This window comes from Sinohyriopsis cumingii, chromosome 2, assembly GCF_028554795.1.
Source record: "Sinohyriopsis cumingii isolate HCF-2022 chromosome 2, ASM2855479v2, whole genome shotgun sequence".
NCBI lineage: Eukaryota > Metazoa > Mollusca > Bivalvia > Unionida > Unionidae > Sinohyriopsis > Sinohyriopsis cumingii.
In genome coordinates this window covers 79793633-79814848 of record NC_142962.1, presented here as the reverse complement: position 1 = coordinate 79814848, position 21216 = coordinate 79793633, and the positions used below count along the sequence as shown (strand labels likewise).

Below are 21216 nucleotides of genomic sequence, written 5' to 3'. Positions count from 1 at the left end.
AACTTTGAAAATCCTATAGTGAATATTGGTAGACTTGCCTTTTAAGTTTTTGTATTTTTTCAGGTCCAATTTTGATGGACTATTTCTCATTTCCCATCAGTATTAAATCTCCACTGCAGCAAATCATTGTAAACAGCATAGCTCAGGAGCCATTCAACATATTTTGATGAAATTTGGTTTGTACATTATGGCAACTCCATTTCTGAGCGAGTTATGGCACTTGACAGTTAACTTCATATCTTCACATGGGATGTTGCTTGTTAACTGGCATAGGTCAGGAACCCCATTCAGCGTATTCTTGGGCAATTCATTTTCAGATATTGTCTCATAGACTTACATGTATCTCATGCAGACATGTGGATTTAGTTTCAGACTTTATATCATAGACTTGTATGCCCCTCATGGATTTAGTTTCAGACATTGTCTCATAGATTTAGGTTTACCTTATATGGATTTTGTCTTCTTTACAAGAGTTGTGGCTTTTCAATCATTTCTTCTCCTGGCATTAGTTTTCACAAGATAAATTCACCTGATATTTTTATATTCAACAAGATTTATCTTATACTGTGTCATTTATATAAGAGTTGTGGCCCCTGATTAACTCTCTTCCTGACTTTGGTTTTAGCAGCATAACATTACTAAATTTATCATCACAATTCAACCAAATTTGCCACATAGTCTTATATTGAGACCTTGATTGCATTTCAGCCAAATCGGCCATGCAGTGTGTGAAGCTAACAGTTCACTGAAGTGAGGCTTTGATTCAACTGACTTTGGGTCGATTGTTTTGAGACTTTGTTTTTTGGACTGCCTTTTGATTAAATATCAGCATTGTTATGTTTGGACATTAGATTATAATCAACTGGTCAGAGCTGGAGTATGTCATTGTGACGGCTTGCGAAGCCGGTTGTAAATGGAAGTGAACCAATTTTAATTGTTTTATTGGCAAGTTGCTTCATTTAGCGGGATTTTTAAACTCCGGAATCATTTATGACTTTCCTGGATTCATTTCTGATTAAATATCAGCATTTGTTGGATTTAGCTTTAAATTATAATCAGTTAGACAAAATGGGAATATATGGCTTATTGCTAAGCCAGTTATCGGTGTGGGATTGTGTTTCATTGGCAGTTAATTTGGTTAAATTGGCAAAATGTTTTAAAACGTTTTAAACCTCTGTTTTAATTAATGGATCATTCAGAAAAAAATTAAATGGACATAACACTCAGTGCATGTATCTGAACTTTAAAATCACAAGAGCTTAAAGAAGTATATTTTCTTTTCTGTCTTTGTCTCGGAAACGACCTGGCAGTGGTGAATTTTCTGACCCTGAGACTCCATGAAACAGAAAGATAGTGTCAGGGCCTTAGAGAATGGTCACAGGCCCTGGGGTAAGAAACACCCAGGCCTCTCCTAGTTATTGTTCAAACAACATTTTTCTTATATAAAATTAAAAAGTGTTGTTCGGCTTGGGCCCCCTTATGAGCCCGAGCACCAGGGATATATGCCCGGTTGCTCGTCCCTCTTTTTGGCTTTGGCTAGTATAGGCTGTCAGGAGAAAAAGAGTCAATCTCAGAAATTTGTTTGAAAATTTAAGGACAAGTGGAAAAGTGAACTGACATTTCTGTGATGCACATACTTGATATTTGAATAATATATACCTTCATAGTTGTATTGGTATATTTTTGCATATAAAATGATTTGAGCAGGTGATAATAGAATAAGTAGAAAAGTTGAAAATATAATGAAGTATAAAATAATCCTGTCTGTTTCACATACAAAAAAATACAGTAACCTATAGTTAGTAAGAAACACTTTTACAAAAATGAGATTGTATATTTCATACAAACTACTGTACATGTATTTCTCATTATTAAACACAAGACAGTAAATCTTAAACATCATTTGTTTCCACCAATAATGAGGAATCACAGCTGTGGGCTCATAACTGTCCAAAAGAATTTACTCCTGAGATTTTTGGTTTCAAGGGTCAACTTACTTACCAGTTTGGAAATCTATTGAAAACCCTGTATATAGCAATTTGACTAGACTTGTAGATCTATTCCGTGTTTTCTTTTTAACTGCATAGGAACATTCATAGCTATATTTCTAGTATAAAGGTTTCTTAATACATTCATGGTCCATTTGATTGCATAAAATATACAAACATGCGATTATGTAGAGAGCTGTTGATAGCTTATATTTTCCCTTATTTGCCTGAATTGGACAAAAGAGAAATAAGCTCTGACTTTTACTTTTTAATATTTTAATAACATTTACAGTTAAATTTAACTTAACATGTGTATATTGAATAGATGGGTACGTACTTATGCCGAACAGAAACTTTTCATAGCACCAGCTATCCCATCATTTTCTGGGAAATCATTGCACTCTGGTGGGGCATCTATGATGTATGAAAATATTTCCACTGTTTAATTATTTTGCTTTGTTTACAGACCTGCTCCCAAGAATGAGGATGAAATGATGGTTCTTATCTTTGAGTATATAGACAGAATTTTCTCCATAGTTCGACCTCGGAAGCTCCTCTACATGGCAATTGATGGAGTGGTATGTTTAACTTTTTCTGGTGTCACATGAGCATATATTGATTCCTACTCAGTCACAGCCATTATTCATAAAAAAATATTTAACACTAAATGTCTTATCAAAGATGAGATTTTAATGAGCTAGACAATTTCATACATTTTTGTCACCACGCATACTATCATCACATTTGTAACATATTTATGAGAATATCTATAGCCCTTCCACATAGTAACCAGGGTCCGCACAGTCATTGAAAGTCATTGAGAAATGAAATGTACACCTCAATTCAGTGTCTAAACGTCATTGATATTTCAACTAGGTCATTGAAAGTTGTTGAATTTTAGAGATTTAGTTTTTTTTTTAAAAATAAAAAGTGACTGAAAATTTTACTTTTTAGTCATGTTTTACGTTGTAATTGTCACATTGGGTCCTGGACAAGACAATCTGTTGTAGTTTGAACCATGCATGCAAGGACATTTTACAAATGCATGTTTTAAATACAGGCTATCTAGACAGTCCAGAAACACTGAAACCCTGCGTAGTTCATTTTAGAGGATTCAATTCAGCAAATAGGCCTACTGGCTGACGATAGTGATGGGAATTTATTTTGAAGCTATGAATTATAGTAGATTATTGAAGCTAGAAAAGAATTTTAGCTGATGCAGCTTGTCAAAAATTGAGCTTTGAATTGAGTGGGTCCTGCATGTAATCAGAACCAAAACTGATGTCATTTTGAACGCTCGAAAATATGTTACACTGCAAATGTCAACTTTTAGACCACTTTTGGTACACAATATAGCAAAATCATACTTTTCAAACAAAAGATATATCATTTTATTTGGTCTGATCACCAGCATAAGTGGTGTGAACGTATGGACTAATCATTTGGCAATTGTTAGTACCAATCTGTGGACTTATAAACATGAGTTAACACCTTATTCATGAGGGGTGTTTTAAATAGGGCCAATCTGTGGGCTTATAAACATGAATTAACTCCTTATTCATGAACGTTTTATTGTATTACGTGGATATTTTATTTACTACAGTAAAACCTGTCTTGAAAGACCACTGCTATCTGTGACTACTTTTCTTAAGAGACCACATTCTCATTGCACAAATTTATTCATTAAATATCATGGTGACCTGTTATAAGAAACCATAACTTTTTTAGCAAAAGAGGTGGTCTTTCAATAAAGGTTCTGCTGTACTCAGTTAACGGGTACAAGATGTATGCAATTGCGACAGTGAATAATAACATGTATTTATATTCTTTTACTCACCTGGATTATATTTAATTTTTTAAGTAAATTAATGCAAGGTGAATTCTGATGTACAGTTAAGGATGATTTACCAACAGATTATTCTAGATAGGAAAATTTCTAGATAGGAAAAACATGTGGATATATGTTTTCAGTGTCTTCTTAATTCACTTAAAAATATGTAGGAATATCAACCATTTATTAATTTAGGGTTCTATAAAAAGTGTTTATATTTTTGACATAGTCGCAAATTTCCAAAGTCCAGAAAATTGTGACTACATGCTATTTTTAGATTTCATTTTTTTTATATCAGCTTTTTGCGTAATATTCAGAGTAAATCCAAAAAAGTTAACACTTCTTAAAACTGCATTATTCAAAACGCCTTGAGCATAGCTACATATAGCCTTATAAAGAGGTAAATTTAATAAATAATCTAAAAATAAAATTATATAGTACATATATTTATTTGATCAAAATAACAAGCACACTATGGCATTAATAGACTTAAAATCCGCACACTGTATTATTGAACACATAGGAAATCTGGCACAGTAGTCAGTAAAGGACTGATTCAAGAAAAGTGAATCATAAGCGGAGCTAATGTTTGTGAAAAATCTTATTTTGGATCCAAAAGACATTACCTATGAACAGTGAAAAAATGTACAGAATAAACATAAGGAACAGTTTCCTAACTTGTTCCAGCTGGCTAAGCTAGTTATTTATATGCCCCATCAACAGGGGCATCTCAGCACTATCCAAACACATGTGAGGGACATATTAAGCTCAGAAAATTCAACAGATTAATGCATATACAACTGGACGAAAGATATTTTAAAGAATTTGATTAAAATAGGACTCTTGACAGAATTTTAATGGAATAAACATGGATATTGAAATGTTAGCGCATATAGTGAACTATGGCCATGTTGTCCTCTCTCTCCTGTTTTGTACTTCTCACCCGATACTGTAACATGAAGTTACTCACCCCCATCAGATATAATCATGGTAGCATCTCGGAAGTAAAAGCACAAAAGTTGCCGCTGGAGAAGAAAGTATAGATTGGTGCTATTTAAAACACTCCTCATGAATAAGGAGGAGTTAATTCGTGTTTATAAGTCCATAGATTGGCACTATTTAAAACACTGGATATTATTTGACCAATTTTGATCCATACCACTATGAATATTAATTGACCAGTTTTGATCCATACCACTGTGGATATTATTTGACCAGTTTTGATCCGTACCACTGTGGATATTATTTGACCAGTTTTGATCCGTACCACTTTAGTTCAGTACATAATGCTGTTCTCCCGATACTGCAGTTCGATATGGTCAACAGTTATGGACCCAACTTGGGCATTTTAATGAGGGAGAACCAACACTTTCATTGTAAAAGGATGTTGTGTACAGTTAGGAGTTAATTATGCAATAATTCTTAAAAATGCACCAGCCATATGCACCACTCGATAACTCATGCTGATACTTCACGAACCTGCTTTTTGTTGAACATAAAGAAAATCGTGATTAAAATTGGTAACTAAAACCTTGATATATCACTTGTTTTATCGTCAAAAATGGTTGATATGACCTGGAAATTTGAATCAACATTACGAAATTATCAACTTTTAATAAGAAATCATGTGTTTTCTTAAAATTTCTTTCCAAACAATATTCTTGTTGCACCGTTAACAGTGCAACAACAATTTGATTAATGAAATTGTCTCTAACGCATATTAGATGTAGCACTCTGCTAAAGAAATATCAGTTAAATGCTTTTTTCTTTCTTCAAGTGAAATGTGTTTTAGTTTTATCTTTTAGTTTGATTTAAGTGTAATAATCGTAAATACAATGTGCCCTGTTGTATTCAGAAATGAAATGTGTCAATCTACCATAACAACTATGTCCATGAGCATTTCTGTCATAACCTAATTAAGTGCCGATGGTGTTTTGATACCTAATTTGTGTTAGTATTTGTTGTACTGGATTAAAAGCTGACCTCCATGTATTACCACGTTAATTACATCTTTTGTATCGGCTAAGGTGGGTTGACTAATTGGAGAGTTAAAAGGCATGCAAATCCAACCTGTGAAAGAATTAGCAGCCCTGGCCTGCATTAGAGTTAGCAGCCCAGGTCTAGTGTCAGGTCAACTCATTTCAAGTGGTCAATTGAACACTGTTACATTTTGTTGAGAACATAAAATAATTAAAATACCCGTAGTTAGCATATTCAACAATAGCAAGACAACAAAGCAAAGTGAATACTTAATGAAATAAAATTCTGTTTCACAAATATGTTTTATTAATGAAAAGCTAGTTTAAGAGTTTGTAGTTAATTTGTAATTTCCTTAATTGGCTTTCTGAGATTTCCTCACAGATGAGAAGAAATTTCACTATTACTTGCAATGAAAACAGGGCATCAGTATTTTTTTATAGAACAATACAAATAATTGTCTTTTGACAATGACTGCTATTTAACAAACTAAATGTTCCATTTTTTTAACAAAGGAATCGTGTTTGATTGTGAATTTGAATCAATAACTAGTCTGGTTCCCTGCTTAGAATGCTCCTTGTATGCATTCCACAAGAGTATAGAGAGCAAAGCATGGGGCATATGGACCAAGAAACCAGACTACTTAATAATATAATGAAGTGGTATAATACACATTGTTTTCACATACACTTGAAAGTTGTTGACACCAGTTGTAACAATAATAACGATCTCTCAGCAGTTGGAAATCTTGAAAATAACGGTCATTTTTACATATAAACCAATTGTGCTTGAGTTAGCGTGGGAGATGTGCATGTACATGCATATCAAGTTTTGAGATCCTAAAGTGGACCAGAATAAAATAACTAGGTTCTCACGATCCATTTTCATTACAGCCAAAATTATATCAGTAATCTGAATCTTTTAGGTACTCGTGACACTTTATTGTTTTTTATATTTTTGTAGTGGACAAAAGAAAAGAAAAATCACTAGCCAAAATCAGTTCTCTTGGAAAGCCACTTATCCACCATTGATATGTACAATAAAGTAATAAAAACATGATAATATAATGTAATGGTTGCAAGAATGGGTGAGTTTATGTACTCAGTGATCTATTTATATATTTAATTATTCTAATATATATATATATTACTTATGCAATCTTTTTTTGTATTTTATTCAAGGCTCCAAGAGCTAAAATGAACCAGCAAAGATCACGCAGATTCCGAGCTGCAAAGGAGTCTGTGTAAGTTGTCATCTTTTAAATAGTTACATATGCATTTAGTTTTACAAATCAGTATCTGTTCCTGAAAATCAGTATTTTTGTCATAAGCAGTCAGTATTTTTGTATTCTGGAGTTGGCAGCTATGCTGAAGCCAACAATTTACTAGCTACACTGTGTATGATAGGGAGAATACAGTAAACATAAAACACACTTACTCAGTGAGTGAGAAAATATTTAGTGTGCTTCAGGAGTTTTTTCAGGCAGGAAACAAGGTTGCTCCTGAAAATCTTAATTTGATTCATAGCCTTGAAATGTTATACATACAATGAACACATATGTATAAGCTAATAAATAACTAAAACCTGACATTTTTATGTTTTTGGACATTTTTCTAAGATTTGGATTTGGGTCAGACTTGTTTGACAACATTCCATATTCATAGCTGCCAACCCTCACGAATTTGGTGGGAATTTCACGACTTTCTCAGTGATTCACGGATTCACGTCGCAAGCCAAAAATTCACGAATTCTCCGATCCTCAATTATTTTAAATCTTTAATAAAATAACCGATTTTCCGTTAAGCGACAGTCGTGATATTCGCAGTTGCCGAAACGGTCCGGTACTGCTGGACGCGATATTAGTAGATCTACAGCCGATTAGTACAGTTGGCCCGGTAGCAAGCATTTTAGCCTATTTTAATCTGTATGTATAAGAGTAGTTTTACAAATGCTTTTGAGAAAAACCAGGGCCTAACCGGAATTTTGCTCCGCGCATGCGTCACCAACACTGATTTGAGTTACGGTTCAGCATTGCATGTACGATTTTGAAAACGTCTTCACCACTAAGAAAAAAGAACTCTATTACTCAAAAAGTGAAGTTTAATTTGGAATAAATCAAAAATTGGCCGTGCATTCTGCCATTAAACATTGATATTCATCATGCTTTTTGCACTCAGTGTGCCATCGCAAAGACGATGTGAGGAAGCACGTCGGTTGCATAAAACACATAGAAGTTGGGAGAATTAAGAATTCGCAGATTTCAGCTCCGGAATATTTTAAACAATTGGCGGAGGAGATGCAGGCTACCAACACTGAAGCATTATTTGTGAGTTTTCTTGTCGAACACAATCTACCTTTATCAGCTGGAGACCATGCTAAACATTTGTTCTGACAAATGTTGCCAGACTTGAAAATCGATTCCAAATTTTCCTGTGGAAGGACCAAAAGTGCTGCAGCTCCTGTGCATTCCTCACAGCAACAGTGCAAGCAAAGTGTATTTTCTCTTGTGAGGAAAAATAAGACTTTAGCCGGCAAGAAGTCTGAACTGTTTAGAAAACAAATTTACGATCAAGCAGTTGAGGAAGTTTATGTCTGTCACAGTATCATGTCTTGATAAATAAATATTTCTGCATATATGTAGTGTTTTAGTTTTATATTGCGAACTTGATATAGTGTAGTATTGACGGTCTGAGTGGTCAGAGTGGATGGAGTTATTGTCATGGTATTTTTCACGAATTCTTGTCTAAATTCACGACTTTTTATCCCTGCTTTCACTAATTGTGAGCCTGGAAGGTTGGCAGCTATGCATATTGCCACAGCGCAGTGGCATACATTGCACATTTACAACATATGACTAAAGAAGCATAAATAAATATACAAAACTGCATAAAGTATAGGAATATGTTGAGGCTGTCAGGTTGAGATGTATGTTCCTGTGCCATATTAAATATGGATTCATTTCTGACTGCTTCAGTGGTCAAAGTGGTTCAAGCATACATCTTGGATATGAGAGGTCATGGGTTTGTACCCTGGCTGAGTCATACCAAAGACTTATAAAAATGGACCATCTTCGCTAGCTTAGGTACCGATGTGTTTACCCTGTCTACACCTTGGCAGATCAAGCAGTTATTTTAGAGCTTTGTCCTAGCGACATCTATTGGATTTCATGAGTTGCCTCCTTTAGTATGTGATGCCAACTAACCAATAATATGTAATGGCAGTGCATTGTACATCAGCTGAATATGGTGGAAGCAATTGACCTCAGAAGAATACAATGTATGTTTAACATCAAAAGTATGAATACATACTAGTATTATTAGTATGCAAGCATACCAAAGAGAACCCATTACATGTGTCTTGAAGTGAAAGGTATTCGTACAAACATGGACTGGATGAAGTAGGCACATCCAGTGAATTTCACAAACTCAAAGCACAGAAATATCTGCTCAATATGCCAAAGTGTAGAACAGGTTAACATCGGAACCTGAGCTAGCAAAAATGTGGTAGGACAGGTTGCCGCAGTGCTAGACACTACCATATATTGCCACACTGCAGATATCATAGCAATTAGGGCTGTCAAAAATCACGAAAAACCAACCTGGGTACCCGTTGCGAAATTTAATGGGTACCCGGGTACCTGTTAGCACATGAATGACATGTACAACCATAGACCAACTAATTGTTATCCCCATTTCTTTAATATTTTGTATGGCGAGGCGATAGAGGCTAACCGTGTAATGCACTACTCGGTCTGATGCATCCGCACCGATGTAGCTGCGAATGATCTGACCGCACGCTATTAATTAATAAATTTATTTAGAATGACCTTTGTACACAGATGGTAGGTATAATCCAACTTTTAATGATCACTGTGATCAGCCGCGTTAAATCCTTTAGAACACTCACCTTTTTTTAAAGTATAAGTCCTTGTTAGAACAGACCACGTTTATTCATCGGCTTTTGACCGCAGATTTGAATTACCCACGCATGCGTGTAAAGCAGCTTTACCACATGTCAAGAGTAATGCGTTAAAACCGTCTTTGTGTGTGTGCGTGTGTGTGTGTGAGTGAGAGAGAGAGAGAAGACCACAAACTGTATTCACTAAACAATAATAATAATTCAAACTAGATAATATAATGTTTGTAAATGTTTTTATTTTTATGAGAAAAACTCAGAAAGAATTTAGCAAATCTCAATAATGCCAGTCTGTCATAGTCAACAAGTACATGATCATTGTTCGCAACACATTTTCCAGTTTCTGTTTTAAAAAAACTAACATATCGACCGTATCTGGTGACAGCGATGCACGTTTCTTGTTTATGTGTCCAGCCGTCGAAAATGCACTTTCTGATGGAACCGACGTCGCAGGAATACAGAGATACTTTCGTGCAAGGGCAGCCAGCCTGGGATAACGTGGTGTATTGTCTCTCCAATACTGAAGAATGTCACCATTAACATTAAGTGGCGTCTCCGACAGATATGTTGACAATTCGTCTACTGATGAAGCGTTGTCATCTGCGGCACACAGAGAAGCGAGATCATCAAATATATTATTTTCTGCGACATTTTCCAGTTTCTGTCTCTTCGATTCTGGTTCATCCGTTTTGTCAGTGATGGCATCATTAGTTTGCGACACAGTTAGTGGATCCGGGATTACTACTGCCATCAACTCCAGTCTGACAGCAGCGTACGTCTCCTGTCGTGGTGCTTCTTTAAAAAACTTTAAAAGTTTATAACGCGGATCGACAACTGCAGCCTTAGCTGCATTGAGCACGCTGTATCCAGTAGGATAATAGCGGGTTTGAAGTTCATTTGTGATTGCTTTCCTACATTCTTTAATTGCAGCTGCGTCATCTGGTTTTAAATCAGAAATGTTTTTCATTATTATGTACAAGTGCACATACACAGACGAGATAGATGGGTACTTTTGTGCAGATGACATGACAGTAACTTGCTTAAAAGGCTTTAGTATTGGTATGAGAGCTTCAGCCAATGACCAGTTTTCGCCCATCATTTCATATGTAGAAGCGATGCTGCGGACTGTTACCTGTGGGTCAGACAGAACTGCACCGATCGCCCACCGTAATTTGACGAGGCGTTCCAACATATCCAGAGTCGAATTCCACCTTGTAGAACAATCTATTATAACTTCTGAAACTGTTGTGGTGTCATTATTTTGAAGAGCTTTCTGTTTTTCATGCAAAACCTGAGCTGCAGCTGTACTGCGTTTGAAATGTGTGGATAATCTCCTGGATGCACCAAGCATTCTGGCTATGGATTTCACTTTTAAACCAGCGCTAATTGCCAATTGCAACGTATGTGCAAAGCAAAGTTGATCTGGCCAGTCATCCAGCAAGTTCATGGCTGCATTCATATTAGATCCGTTGTCATGGACTGTAGCAGCTATTTTATTTATTGGAATGTTCCACTCATTGGCACAATCACTCAGACGAACACTGATATTTTGCCCGTTGTGTCTTTCTGGAGTCTCTCTTGTCTGCAAAATTGCCGATTCTAGTTCCCACACAGGATTTATCCAATGAGCAGTCACACACATATATGCAATGTTTTGCAAAGATGTCCACAAATCAGTCGTAAACGCTACATATAAAGCCTTTTCCAATTTCACCAACAGTTTTCGAACGCCTTCATCATATAGTTCCTTTATTAAAGCAGTTGTCGTTGTTCTAGATTTAATGTCGTAATCTGGCTCGAGAAAATTAATTAGGCTTTTAAAACCTTCTCCATCCACAATACTTATTGGCCGCCCATCTTGTGCAATAAAGGCCGCAATTCTGCGATCAATTTGTAAGGTCCTGGCTTTTGATAAGTTTGGTTTTCTGACCAAGAATGAAGCAATGCTCGGAGTACTATTTGCGCTGTCATTCTTATCAACGTCGATGCGATGTGTTCCAACGAGATGTTTCCGCAAAGTACTTGTGTTTCCACCTTTTGCAGAAAGCACCAGTTCACACAACTTGCAACGAGCATTATTATCATTTAGTCGTTCAGCATGCGCCCACACTTTAGAACCTTTGCCCATTACTCTTTCTTAAAAATTTATTTAAATACAAAAATAATATTACTAAGAGTCGCTATAATAACTGTTTTGTTCGACACATGAAGGTCTTCTAAAATGGCAATAACAAATAGGGCTATTATGCCCCAGTTATACCACGTGACCACGCAGTCGCAGAAGTGATATTATTTTGGAATTATAATTCTTAAGATAGTTATGACAAAAACGTAGTAGTATCGAAAGTAGAAATATCGGTATATTTATGATGGCTAACTTTAAAAATTAGCAGCGCTAGTCGACTAGAAAAACAACAAGCTGCTCAAAAGATTACTTTGAGGCATTACGAAGATTTCAAGGTGTCTAGGTGATAGTTGTTCATAATATAAATTGTGGGATTTCTTCGACGTGTGTTCGGAAATCAAAGGTATCCATCTGGATTTCATTAAAAGAGCACGCAATGTACCGATCATTTAGCACCCACAATCAATAGTTATCGTCTACAAAGAGGTTTATTACCTGTAGAACAATGCTATGTTTTAACCTTGGTATATAATGCCACGGGGATAACGGTTTGTCCTGTTGCACAATGCCAATGAATTTTATTAATCCAAACAGACTCTCTGATGTATTGTTTATTTATATTAAGCAGGGATCTGGTTTCTAATTAAAGCCATAGCTGTCACACCTGTTTGAAGTGGTTGGCGAGTGTGGCGATTTTTTTTTACGGGTACCCGCGTTTACGTTTCAATACCCAGGTTTTTCAATACGGTCGGGTACCCGGGTACCAGAGTACCCGCTGACAGCCCTAATAGCAATATGACTCAAACTGTTAAAGCTACATTAAAAAATGTCCAGCGTGCACAAACAAACATACGCGGACAAAACACACTGGCTGCATTTCTTAATATTACAAAGATGTATAGGCATTTTTTAATAATATAAAATGTATAGCAATAAATTATTCTGGATATTTTATAAGTGGACTGTTATTTAATATTTAAAGTTGTAAAAAGTATTTCTAGGCTGTGTTTGCAATACGGAAATTTTAGGAGTGCAATATGGAATCAGAGATGGAACATCTAGATCATACACCAGATCAGCCATTTAAATGGTTCTATAATTATTCCCACTATGAAAACAAAGTCATGTGGACAGCGTTCTTTTGCATACCAAGGCCCAACAACGTGAAATGAATTGTCCACTGAACTTAGACAAAAAGACACAGTGATCACATTCAAGAGGGCTGTCAGAACTCACTTATTTTGACTGCAAGAACAAACTTAAAGACCTAATAATGTTTTTCTAATTTCATGGTGTTTGTTTTTGTAATAATATTATGTTTTTTTTTTTCTTATAGGTGTTGTCTAATGTTGTAAAGCACTTAGAACTTCTTAAGATTAGGTGCTATACAACGTCCTCATTATTATTATTATTATTATTATTATTATTATTATTATCATTATAACATTTTATTTGTAATATTAAATGTTATATAATAAAATTTTATTTGTAATATTAAATGGTTATATAAAAAAAATTTCAAGTTAATTTGTTGAACTGTTATGTCATTGGCAGAAACTACTAACATACCAGTATGGTTAAAAGGTACCGTGGTATGTACCACCAGAAAAGCTATCACGCTCCACTGGTATACCAGTAATACCAGACGTCCATGGTGGCTTGGTGTGAGTGAAAGCCTTCAAGTTCAGCATGGTTAGATCATGTGTCTTACAGTCATCTATAAATAGAAACAGGCAAAATCCTTACCAGGCTGGTCTCCCAGTAAAATAATCACGTGGTTATTACTTTGTTTTCAGCAAGAGTAAATAAAAGTACCAATGGTAAAAGAAAATTAAACTCTTTAACAAACACATTTCTTGATATTTAAGCATTTATCTCATACCTTGGTGATTGTTTTGAAGTCCCAATGCAACTGATTTGATATTGATGCTAATGCATGGAAATGAAATATGCAATTGCCCATTGAATTGGAAACTTCTTGCTTTTTAATTTATTTGTAGTGGTTCTTGATTTCTCCATGCTTGAATTTGAAATATATTCCATAGAAGGCAAAAAAGACTTTGACAAGTAGTAATTCTTTGAAGTTGGAACATTATGTTTGTCTTCATCTCCAGCACTTTTACTGGGAACTGGTATAGATTTATCAATGGTACTTTTCAAAACATGAACTTGCTGATCACTGTGCCATGATAAGAGAATCCTCAACGCAAATGGAATGAAGCAGAATGTGACATGCTACTTTACGACACTTTAGTTACTGAGGCAGATAGACTAAACAAATATTGTGGGTATGTTAAGCCAAAAGCATTTGAGGTAGACAAATTAATCTGAGAGTCAGATTTGTATTCGTATAAATATACCAGTAATCAGGTTAAATGCTTAAGCCAATAAAACAATGATTGGTTGTTGTTTTATTTTGTTTTTTGTTTTACATATGTTTGAATGTTTTGGACTATAATTTAGCAAAAGCTGCTTGAGATAGACAAACAAAATTTGGTATGCATGTTTATATTTATATCATTAGAGCTATTATTGAGATTTTGTATTTTTAATTAATGGAGGGGTTTTACTTTATTTTTGATTGACATTGGGAGCATATGTGTTTTACAAATTCAGATTTTGCTTTTATATGCGTTGTGGTGGGTTACAGTCTTATTAGTATGCAAGCAAGATTATTCCATCTAATATCGATGGCACCTGTCTTGTCAGATACCTTCTTATAAAGGATACCTGATCTTAACGGACAGCATTCCTGGGTCTCTGCTCTTTTATCTTGATCTTGTTTAAAATCATTGTGAATTGTTCATAAAGGACAAATTTTAGTGATCCCTTGTTAACATATGTCACTAGTGTTGTTTCCCTTGTCTCTGTTATCAACATTAAAGGATGACATCATTTGTCATCATTTCATACACCTTGCTAGAGTTTTCCTTTTCTTTTGTCAAGTACTAGTGTTCTAGAAAAAACATTAATTGTTTGGGGCTTGTGTGGGGACATGTTTTTGCCATCAAGAGCAAATTCCATCTGGTTCTTAGTATTATTTTTGCATACAGAAAGTAAAGATGAATGCACAAATGGTTTGGTTTGATTTGTGTTTGCTTTAACACCACTGTTTAGTACATGATAGGCTATACATGACAGCCAGTATATTTAGTGAAGGAAGAACCTTGGAAAATCCGGGGATTAATCTTTATCCCACTGGAAGCTCTATGCAAGCTTTCTGTCATATCCACACTGGCTGAACCTAGACTGAAACCCATACAGACAGGTAAGATATGAGTGGCCTGTAAAGTCTTGTTCCATGCACCACATTGTCGTGAATGCAGAAATAAAAAATATATATGAATAATTTTTATTACATATGACTTTGATGGCTTTATTTACAGGGAGTCTTCAGAAGAAATAGCCAGGATGAGAGAGGAGTTAGAGGCCATGGGATGCTACCTGCCACCATCCAAACCAGCTGGGGAAAGGTTTGATAGCAACTGTATTACACCTGTAAGAAATCTCATTTTCACTTCCTATGTTCCTATTACTTTGTATCATAATAATTAATGTACATGCTAACTTCTATCATACTTATTTTTACACAGTGATAATTGGTTTATAAAACTGTGATACACAGTATAAATATTAGAATCTATTACCCCTAGCTGCTTCACTGCGGAAGTACAGCGAGAAAATTGAACCTATCAATTTGCATATTGCATAACTGCCAAGTGTCCATTATTCATTTATTTTCAAACTTGCCAACCCTTATGATTTTGCCGCAAGTCTTACAAAAATGACCATTAAAATACAGATTTATGGCATAAAAGCTTAAAACTATGTTTGATTTTGATCTGGGTTTCATATTGGAATTAGTGGAATTTGTCTGGGAACCAGACTGATCTTACTGTAGTACCTTGGTTGCTTTTAACTGCACGTATATTGTCATTAAAGCATCTGCATGATCAAAATGTTGACTTTAGAATTTTTTTAAATGGCATCCAGCAAGTGTTGCATGTTCAAGACGAAAAGGAAAATAAGCCTCCTAAAAAGTTGTATTAATCAACACAGAAGCATTAAAAGGATTATTCAGATTCTTGTGGACCGCTCTGGTGGCCTAGTGGTTAGAGCATCCACTTCTGATATGAGAGGTTGTGTGTTCGAAACCTGTCATACCAGAGACCTATAAAAATGTACTAACAGCTGCCTCGCTAGGCACTCAGCATTAAGAGGTTGGTGTTTGGACTGGTTGGCCTGGTGTCATGATAATGTGACAGGGTGGGACATTGCCTTACATGTCTGCAGCATAATGCCCAAGTGTTAGACATCAGTGTAAACTGCCACACTGCAGACGTTGTAGTGATATGGCTAAAAAAATTGTTAAAGCTACATTAAAATTCCATATCATGCACACACAGAGATTCTTACTTTTCTTGGATGTTACAAGCCAATTTGAGTATATCTCACAGTGTGAGATATGATTGTTGTCATCACGTGAAATGGAAAAAAATTCCAAGAATTATGTCAAGTTGAGGAATAGAAATGAGCCATCGAACTGCATAGGGTTTGGAACTGCGGTTTGTGCAACTGTACTAGTGGTAAATAAGGTCTGCATGTACTTAACAAACTTTTCAGTTGAACATAATGTTAAGCATTGCTGCATGTATTTTGAATACTGATATTTGTTTTCCATTTTTACAATAGCAGCTTATGATATTTTATTATTTACTGAAAACTGCAGGAAAAAATCAACTGTCTTATCGAGATGGTCTCGTCAGGATTGGCAGGTCTGCATTTGTTCCCTGTTTTGGACCTGAATTTAAAAAATTACATACAAAACTTCAGTGCCAGTTTCTCTTTAGATTAGGCACCTATTGCCATTCTTAGGGTAAAAGTATTGCATGTATATAGGAATATTGAGTTGTAGAATATGATTGGTTCATTCCGAATCAAGGCTGTCATGTGAGTCTTAACCACCTTATTGGATTGTGCCACTCTCACTGTATCTCAACTTCGTCATGTTGAAAAGAAAGCAGAAGATTCTGAATTTTCTTCAGCAAAGAAAAGAAATCAGAACTAGAAGGACAATTATGCCATCATGTTTTAATTCGTGAAACCATATATTAAAGTAGTAAACTTGGCATTTTGCAAATTTTGTACTTTTGATTTTGCTATTGGGCATGGGCAAAAAAACATCTGCTTGCTGCTTCATCATCAACAGCACAGCCTGAATTTACAACATTTATAAATACTAGAGATAACCTTCATGTAATTTGATTGGAATTTTGTTTTACAAAATAATTTAGAAAAGAATCTTCCTCTTTCAGTTGCTAGTGATGCTGGTGATTTAGTTTTCACTTTTTCCTGACCAGAAAATCACAAAAGATTACTTATGTGCTAGAACGAAAACATTCATATGAGATATTTTATGTTAGGACTAATTTCTTTACCATAGTAATACTGATTATGAGACGATTTTATGTTCAGTAAGGAACAATCACACAGAATTCAGATCATCAGTAAAAGATCATACATTGAAATCAGTAATAACTGAATAGATAATGCATGGAAAAGACTCCTATAAACAGCCTGTATCTGATGACTTACAAGGTGAAAGATGCAACACAGGCATCTTTTCTAATAAATCAATAACCAAGTTATTGTCCAGTTTTACTGATGGTTGTAGATGTTGTAAATAGTTACATGCGCATTAAAGTTTTTAAAGTCAGTATGTGTTCATGAAAATTGTTATTTTTGTCAGATGTAGTCAGTATTTTTGTATTCTGGGGTATGATATTGTATGACATAATATCCCCTCTACTTGCTGTCTGAAATAATGTCATTTGTGCTAATAATAGATCAAGTGTTTATGTGAAGCATGCTGTGTTAGTCTTAAATCCAATATGACTGCCATGATGGCACCTGGAAATTATTATCACTACTCCTCCTGGTTGGATAACCATATAAACATTGGGTTTTCACCAAATGATTTCTAATGATGTTTTGTTGATTCTAAAGAAACGGTAGTGCCACTCTGACATGGATTCCATAGGGGCCAATTTGAAAATTTTGTTATCACTCAAGAATATCACATAGTTGCAATCTACACTATCACAAAGAAATTCTTTCAGACAGTAAGAAGCAGTCTCGTTGAGTTTTCCCAGTCTCTGAGGCATGGATTCCACCCCCACCCCCCATTAGTTTTGAAACAAAATCATTCTTTACTATTTGAAGGTTTGAATGTGCCTGTTTCATTTTTGTATCCTTTTTCCAGGGCACTCCATTTATGGCCAGACTGGCTGACTGTTTGCGGTACTATGTCCACGATCGTTTAAATAATGATCCTGGTTGGCAGGGTCAAGAGTTCAAAGTTATTTTGTCAGATGCTAATGTCCCAGGGGAGGGTGAACACAAAATAATGGACTACATCCGAAAACAGAGAGGTACTTTTAAAATCACTTGCATGAATTATTATGATTACTTTATTGAAACTCTCAACTCATTAGGTTCATTCTCTTCATCAGTGTGGTTGTGTCCAATAAAATGCAAAGAAACAAAAGAGAAACCACTCCGGTGGCCTAGTGGTTAGAGTGTCCGCCTCAGAAGCGGGAGTTTATGGGTTTGAACCCCAGCCGGGTCATACCAAAGACTTACAAAAATGGTACTAACAGCTGCCTCACTAGGCGCTCAGCATTAAGAGGTTAGTGTTAGGACTTGTCGGCCTGGTGTCAGAATAATGTGACTGGGTGGGACATCATAGTGATATGACTGAAATATTGTTAAACCTATGTTAAAAATCTTAATCACACACACACACACTCCAGTAAAATGCATGTACAATGTGTTTTTGAGACTGATTAACATGCAGAGTAAAGTAGTAATGATGTAAGGTCGTAGATTCTGAGAAAATGTGTTCATTTGTATCTGCCACATTGACTAGCATTAAGCCAGAATTTGATATCCTTTGTAATAACTGCATTCAGGCAGCAGTTGGTATCTGTGTGATATTCTTTGTAATAACTGCATTCAGGCAGCAGTTGGTATATGTGTCTGTGATATTCTTTGTAATGCATTAAGGCAGCAGTTGGTATCTATGGCAGTGATATTGTTTGTAATAGCTGCAAAACAATGTTCCTTTGTGATTAATGAATTCAAGCCATGAAAAATTGCCAATCCAATATGACCGAAAATTTGTCTCGTAGTTTTGTCATATTTGATTAGTTTTTTCTCTCCCTATTTATGTAAATATTTCCTATTTGGATCATCTTTTACTCCCTTAAACAAAATAATTTAGTAAACTCGTTTGTCAACATGTTAAAAATCACCTCACTTGACAATACTTCTCATAAACAATTTTGTCATTTAAAAATATCAACAATGACAGCTTTTTAATTAGCTTAGTTTTTCTTCAGATGCAATGTGGACAGTTGATCCACTGTGTAATTACTTTAAAGAATCACAACAGTAATGTATCCTGTTCATAATGGAATGTAAAATTAATGTGTTAGTAAAATGCCTTTGAAAAATTTAATTGCATTGATTTGCTTTATTTAAATTAATATGTTATCAGTTCATATCTGGAGGTACAGAAACACAATATGACATAGCTGTTTAAAACTAATCAAACCAGCTTGGTTTTCTTTGACATGTATTGATTGGCTGATAATTCGTTGCTTATTGCAAAATACGGTCAAGCAGTAATTAGAATTGTTTCATGTGTGACAGTTATCAACAACCACATATAATAGGTGTGATATATCACAGGATGAGAATGAATTGATGGAATGAGGTAGATTCAAACATTCAGTACACCCAGAGAGCATGAATGACCAGATAAAGGTAGATGAAGTGATTAAAGCGTGAAAATTTGTATTTGCCTGGCTTATTTTCAAAAATGAAAAATGCACTTGTGCCATGGAAAATTTTGCTTGTCTGACTTTGAAAATGGATATGGTTTGATCAGCCCATGTACAAGTTTTAACCAAAATGCAGGGTTTGTGCTTATTAAGGCATCTGTGATTATTTTTACGTGTCAGTTATCTTTTTACAAAATTCTGTCAATTTAACAATTAGGGCTGTTCGTTCCAGTAAAACATATATTCCCCCCCCCCCCACCGGGACGGCACTTCAAAAAAACTTCTGTAGAAGGTTGTGTTTGAAACTATTTTGATTCTGACAGTGGAAGGTTGGTTAGGAAAATCACTTCTGTTGTGGGTTGTGTTAACAAAATGAGAAATCGCTGGTGGGGTTGTCAGAAAAAAATACAAATATATATTTAAAATCGCATCTAACCCCCTCCTAGCGGTCTAACATGAATAAAACATTGGGTCATAAAATCATGCCAGTACACGCAAATGCACGTAAGTTGTATGAATTTGCATACTTTTAAAGCAGTGATACGCGTTCAGCAAATTACGTCAACATTGCAGATTTAAAAAATGTGCTTTGCGCAGTATGCAATTTTCATTAAATTTTTAACTTTAAGAGTGCATTTTGCGACATAATTCACGCTGCTGCAGCTGTCTTACGGTGCTTGATGCAACATCCAGATATCTGAATACTTCGGTTCGACAGAAACTAAATTTGATTGGTTCTTTTGGCCCTGGAAAAAGCAATTTATGGTAGTTTTAGCCTTACTTTCATCATGGAAGTTTTACAATTGCGTGTTTTGAATAAGGGCCACACAGGAAACCAAAATGGCTGAATCACAACATGGTTTTTCTTCAGACGACGTTTTCAGTGTTGATAGCTATGACGACAATGAATTTCATGTATATATTGGTCTGTTGGACTTTGGGAAAATGTCACTGGAAATACCAGTGTGTGATTTTGAGCCCAAAATTGATATTGAGTGCGAGTCCAATGTACGTGTTGGATGGACAATATGCCGGTTATATTTATTCAAGATACCCATGTCTGAACAAGCAGACTATGGGAATCTTGGACTTAAAACCCTAATACAGCATTATGGAAGAGAAAAATCTGGCATAAGAGGCAGCAAAGCATTGATTCAATGAAGTGAATCTTTGGCAGAGTTCATGTTAGTGAAAACTGACAGATGTCTCGGAAACGCTTATAATCACACGTATTTGGACGCCAATTTTTTTTATATTTAGGTAGGCGGTAAAATTCAAAGACTTGCCAGTCCTGCTTCAGTCACCTGCTTAGTGGGGAAAATGTGTTGATCAGTTAGCTGTGCTGATATTTACAATGACAGAATTAAGTGGCTGAAAGCCCCCCCCACACACACACCAGTCGTCACCATTATAAGAGTACATCAAAAGAACATGCTGCAGCAGCTAAGCGGCAAGATCAAAGGTTTTGACTGGCAGCTGGGTGGGAAAATCAACTGATATTTACAGTGTTTGAATTCAGAGGCAGAAAGACAGAGA

At 35.4% G+C, this 21216-nt stretch overlaps 1 protein-coding gene across 1 annotated transcript in view; it reads left to right on the top strand.

Moving 5' to 3' along the window:
* Positions 1–21216, top strand: part of LOC149805257 (5'-3' exoribonuclease 2-like) — a 186042-nt gene that overhangs the window by 16947 nt on the left and 147879 nt on the right. The window contains exons 3-6 of the mRNA XM_089948909.1: positions 2455–2566; positions 6978–7039; positions 15223–15334; positions 18099–18267. Coding sequence (XP_089805035.1) covers positions 2455–2566; positions 6978–7039; positions 15223–15334; positions 18099–18267 — 455 coding nt within the window. The remainder of the gene's footprint in view (positions 1–2454; positions 2567–6977; positions 7040–15222; positions 15335–18098; positions 18268–21216) is intronic.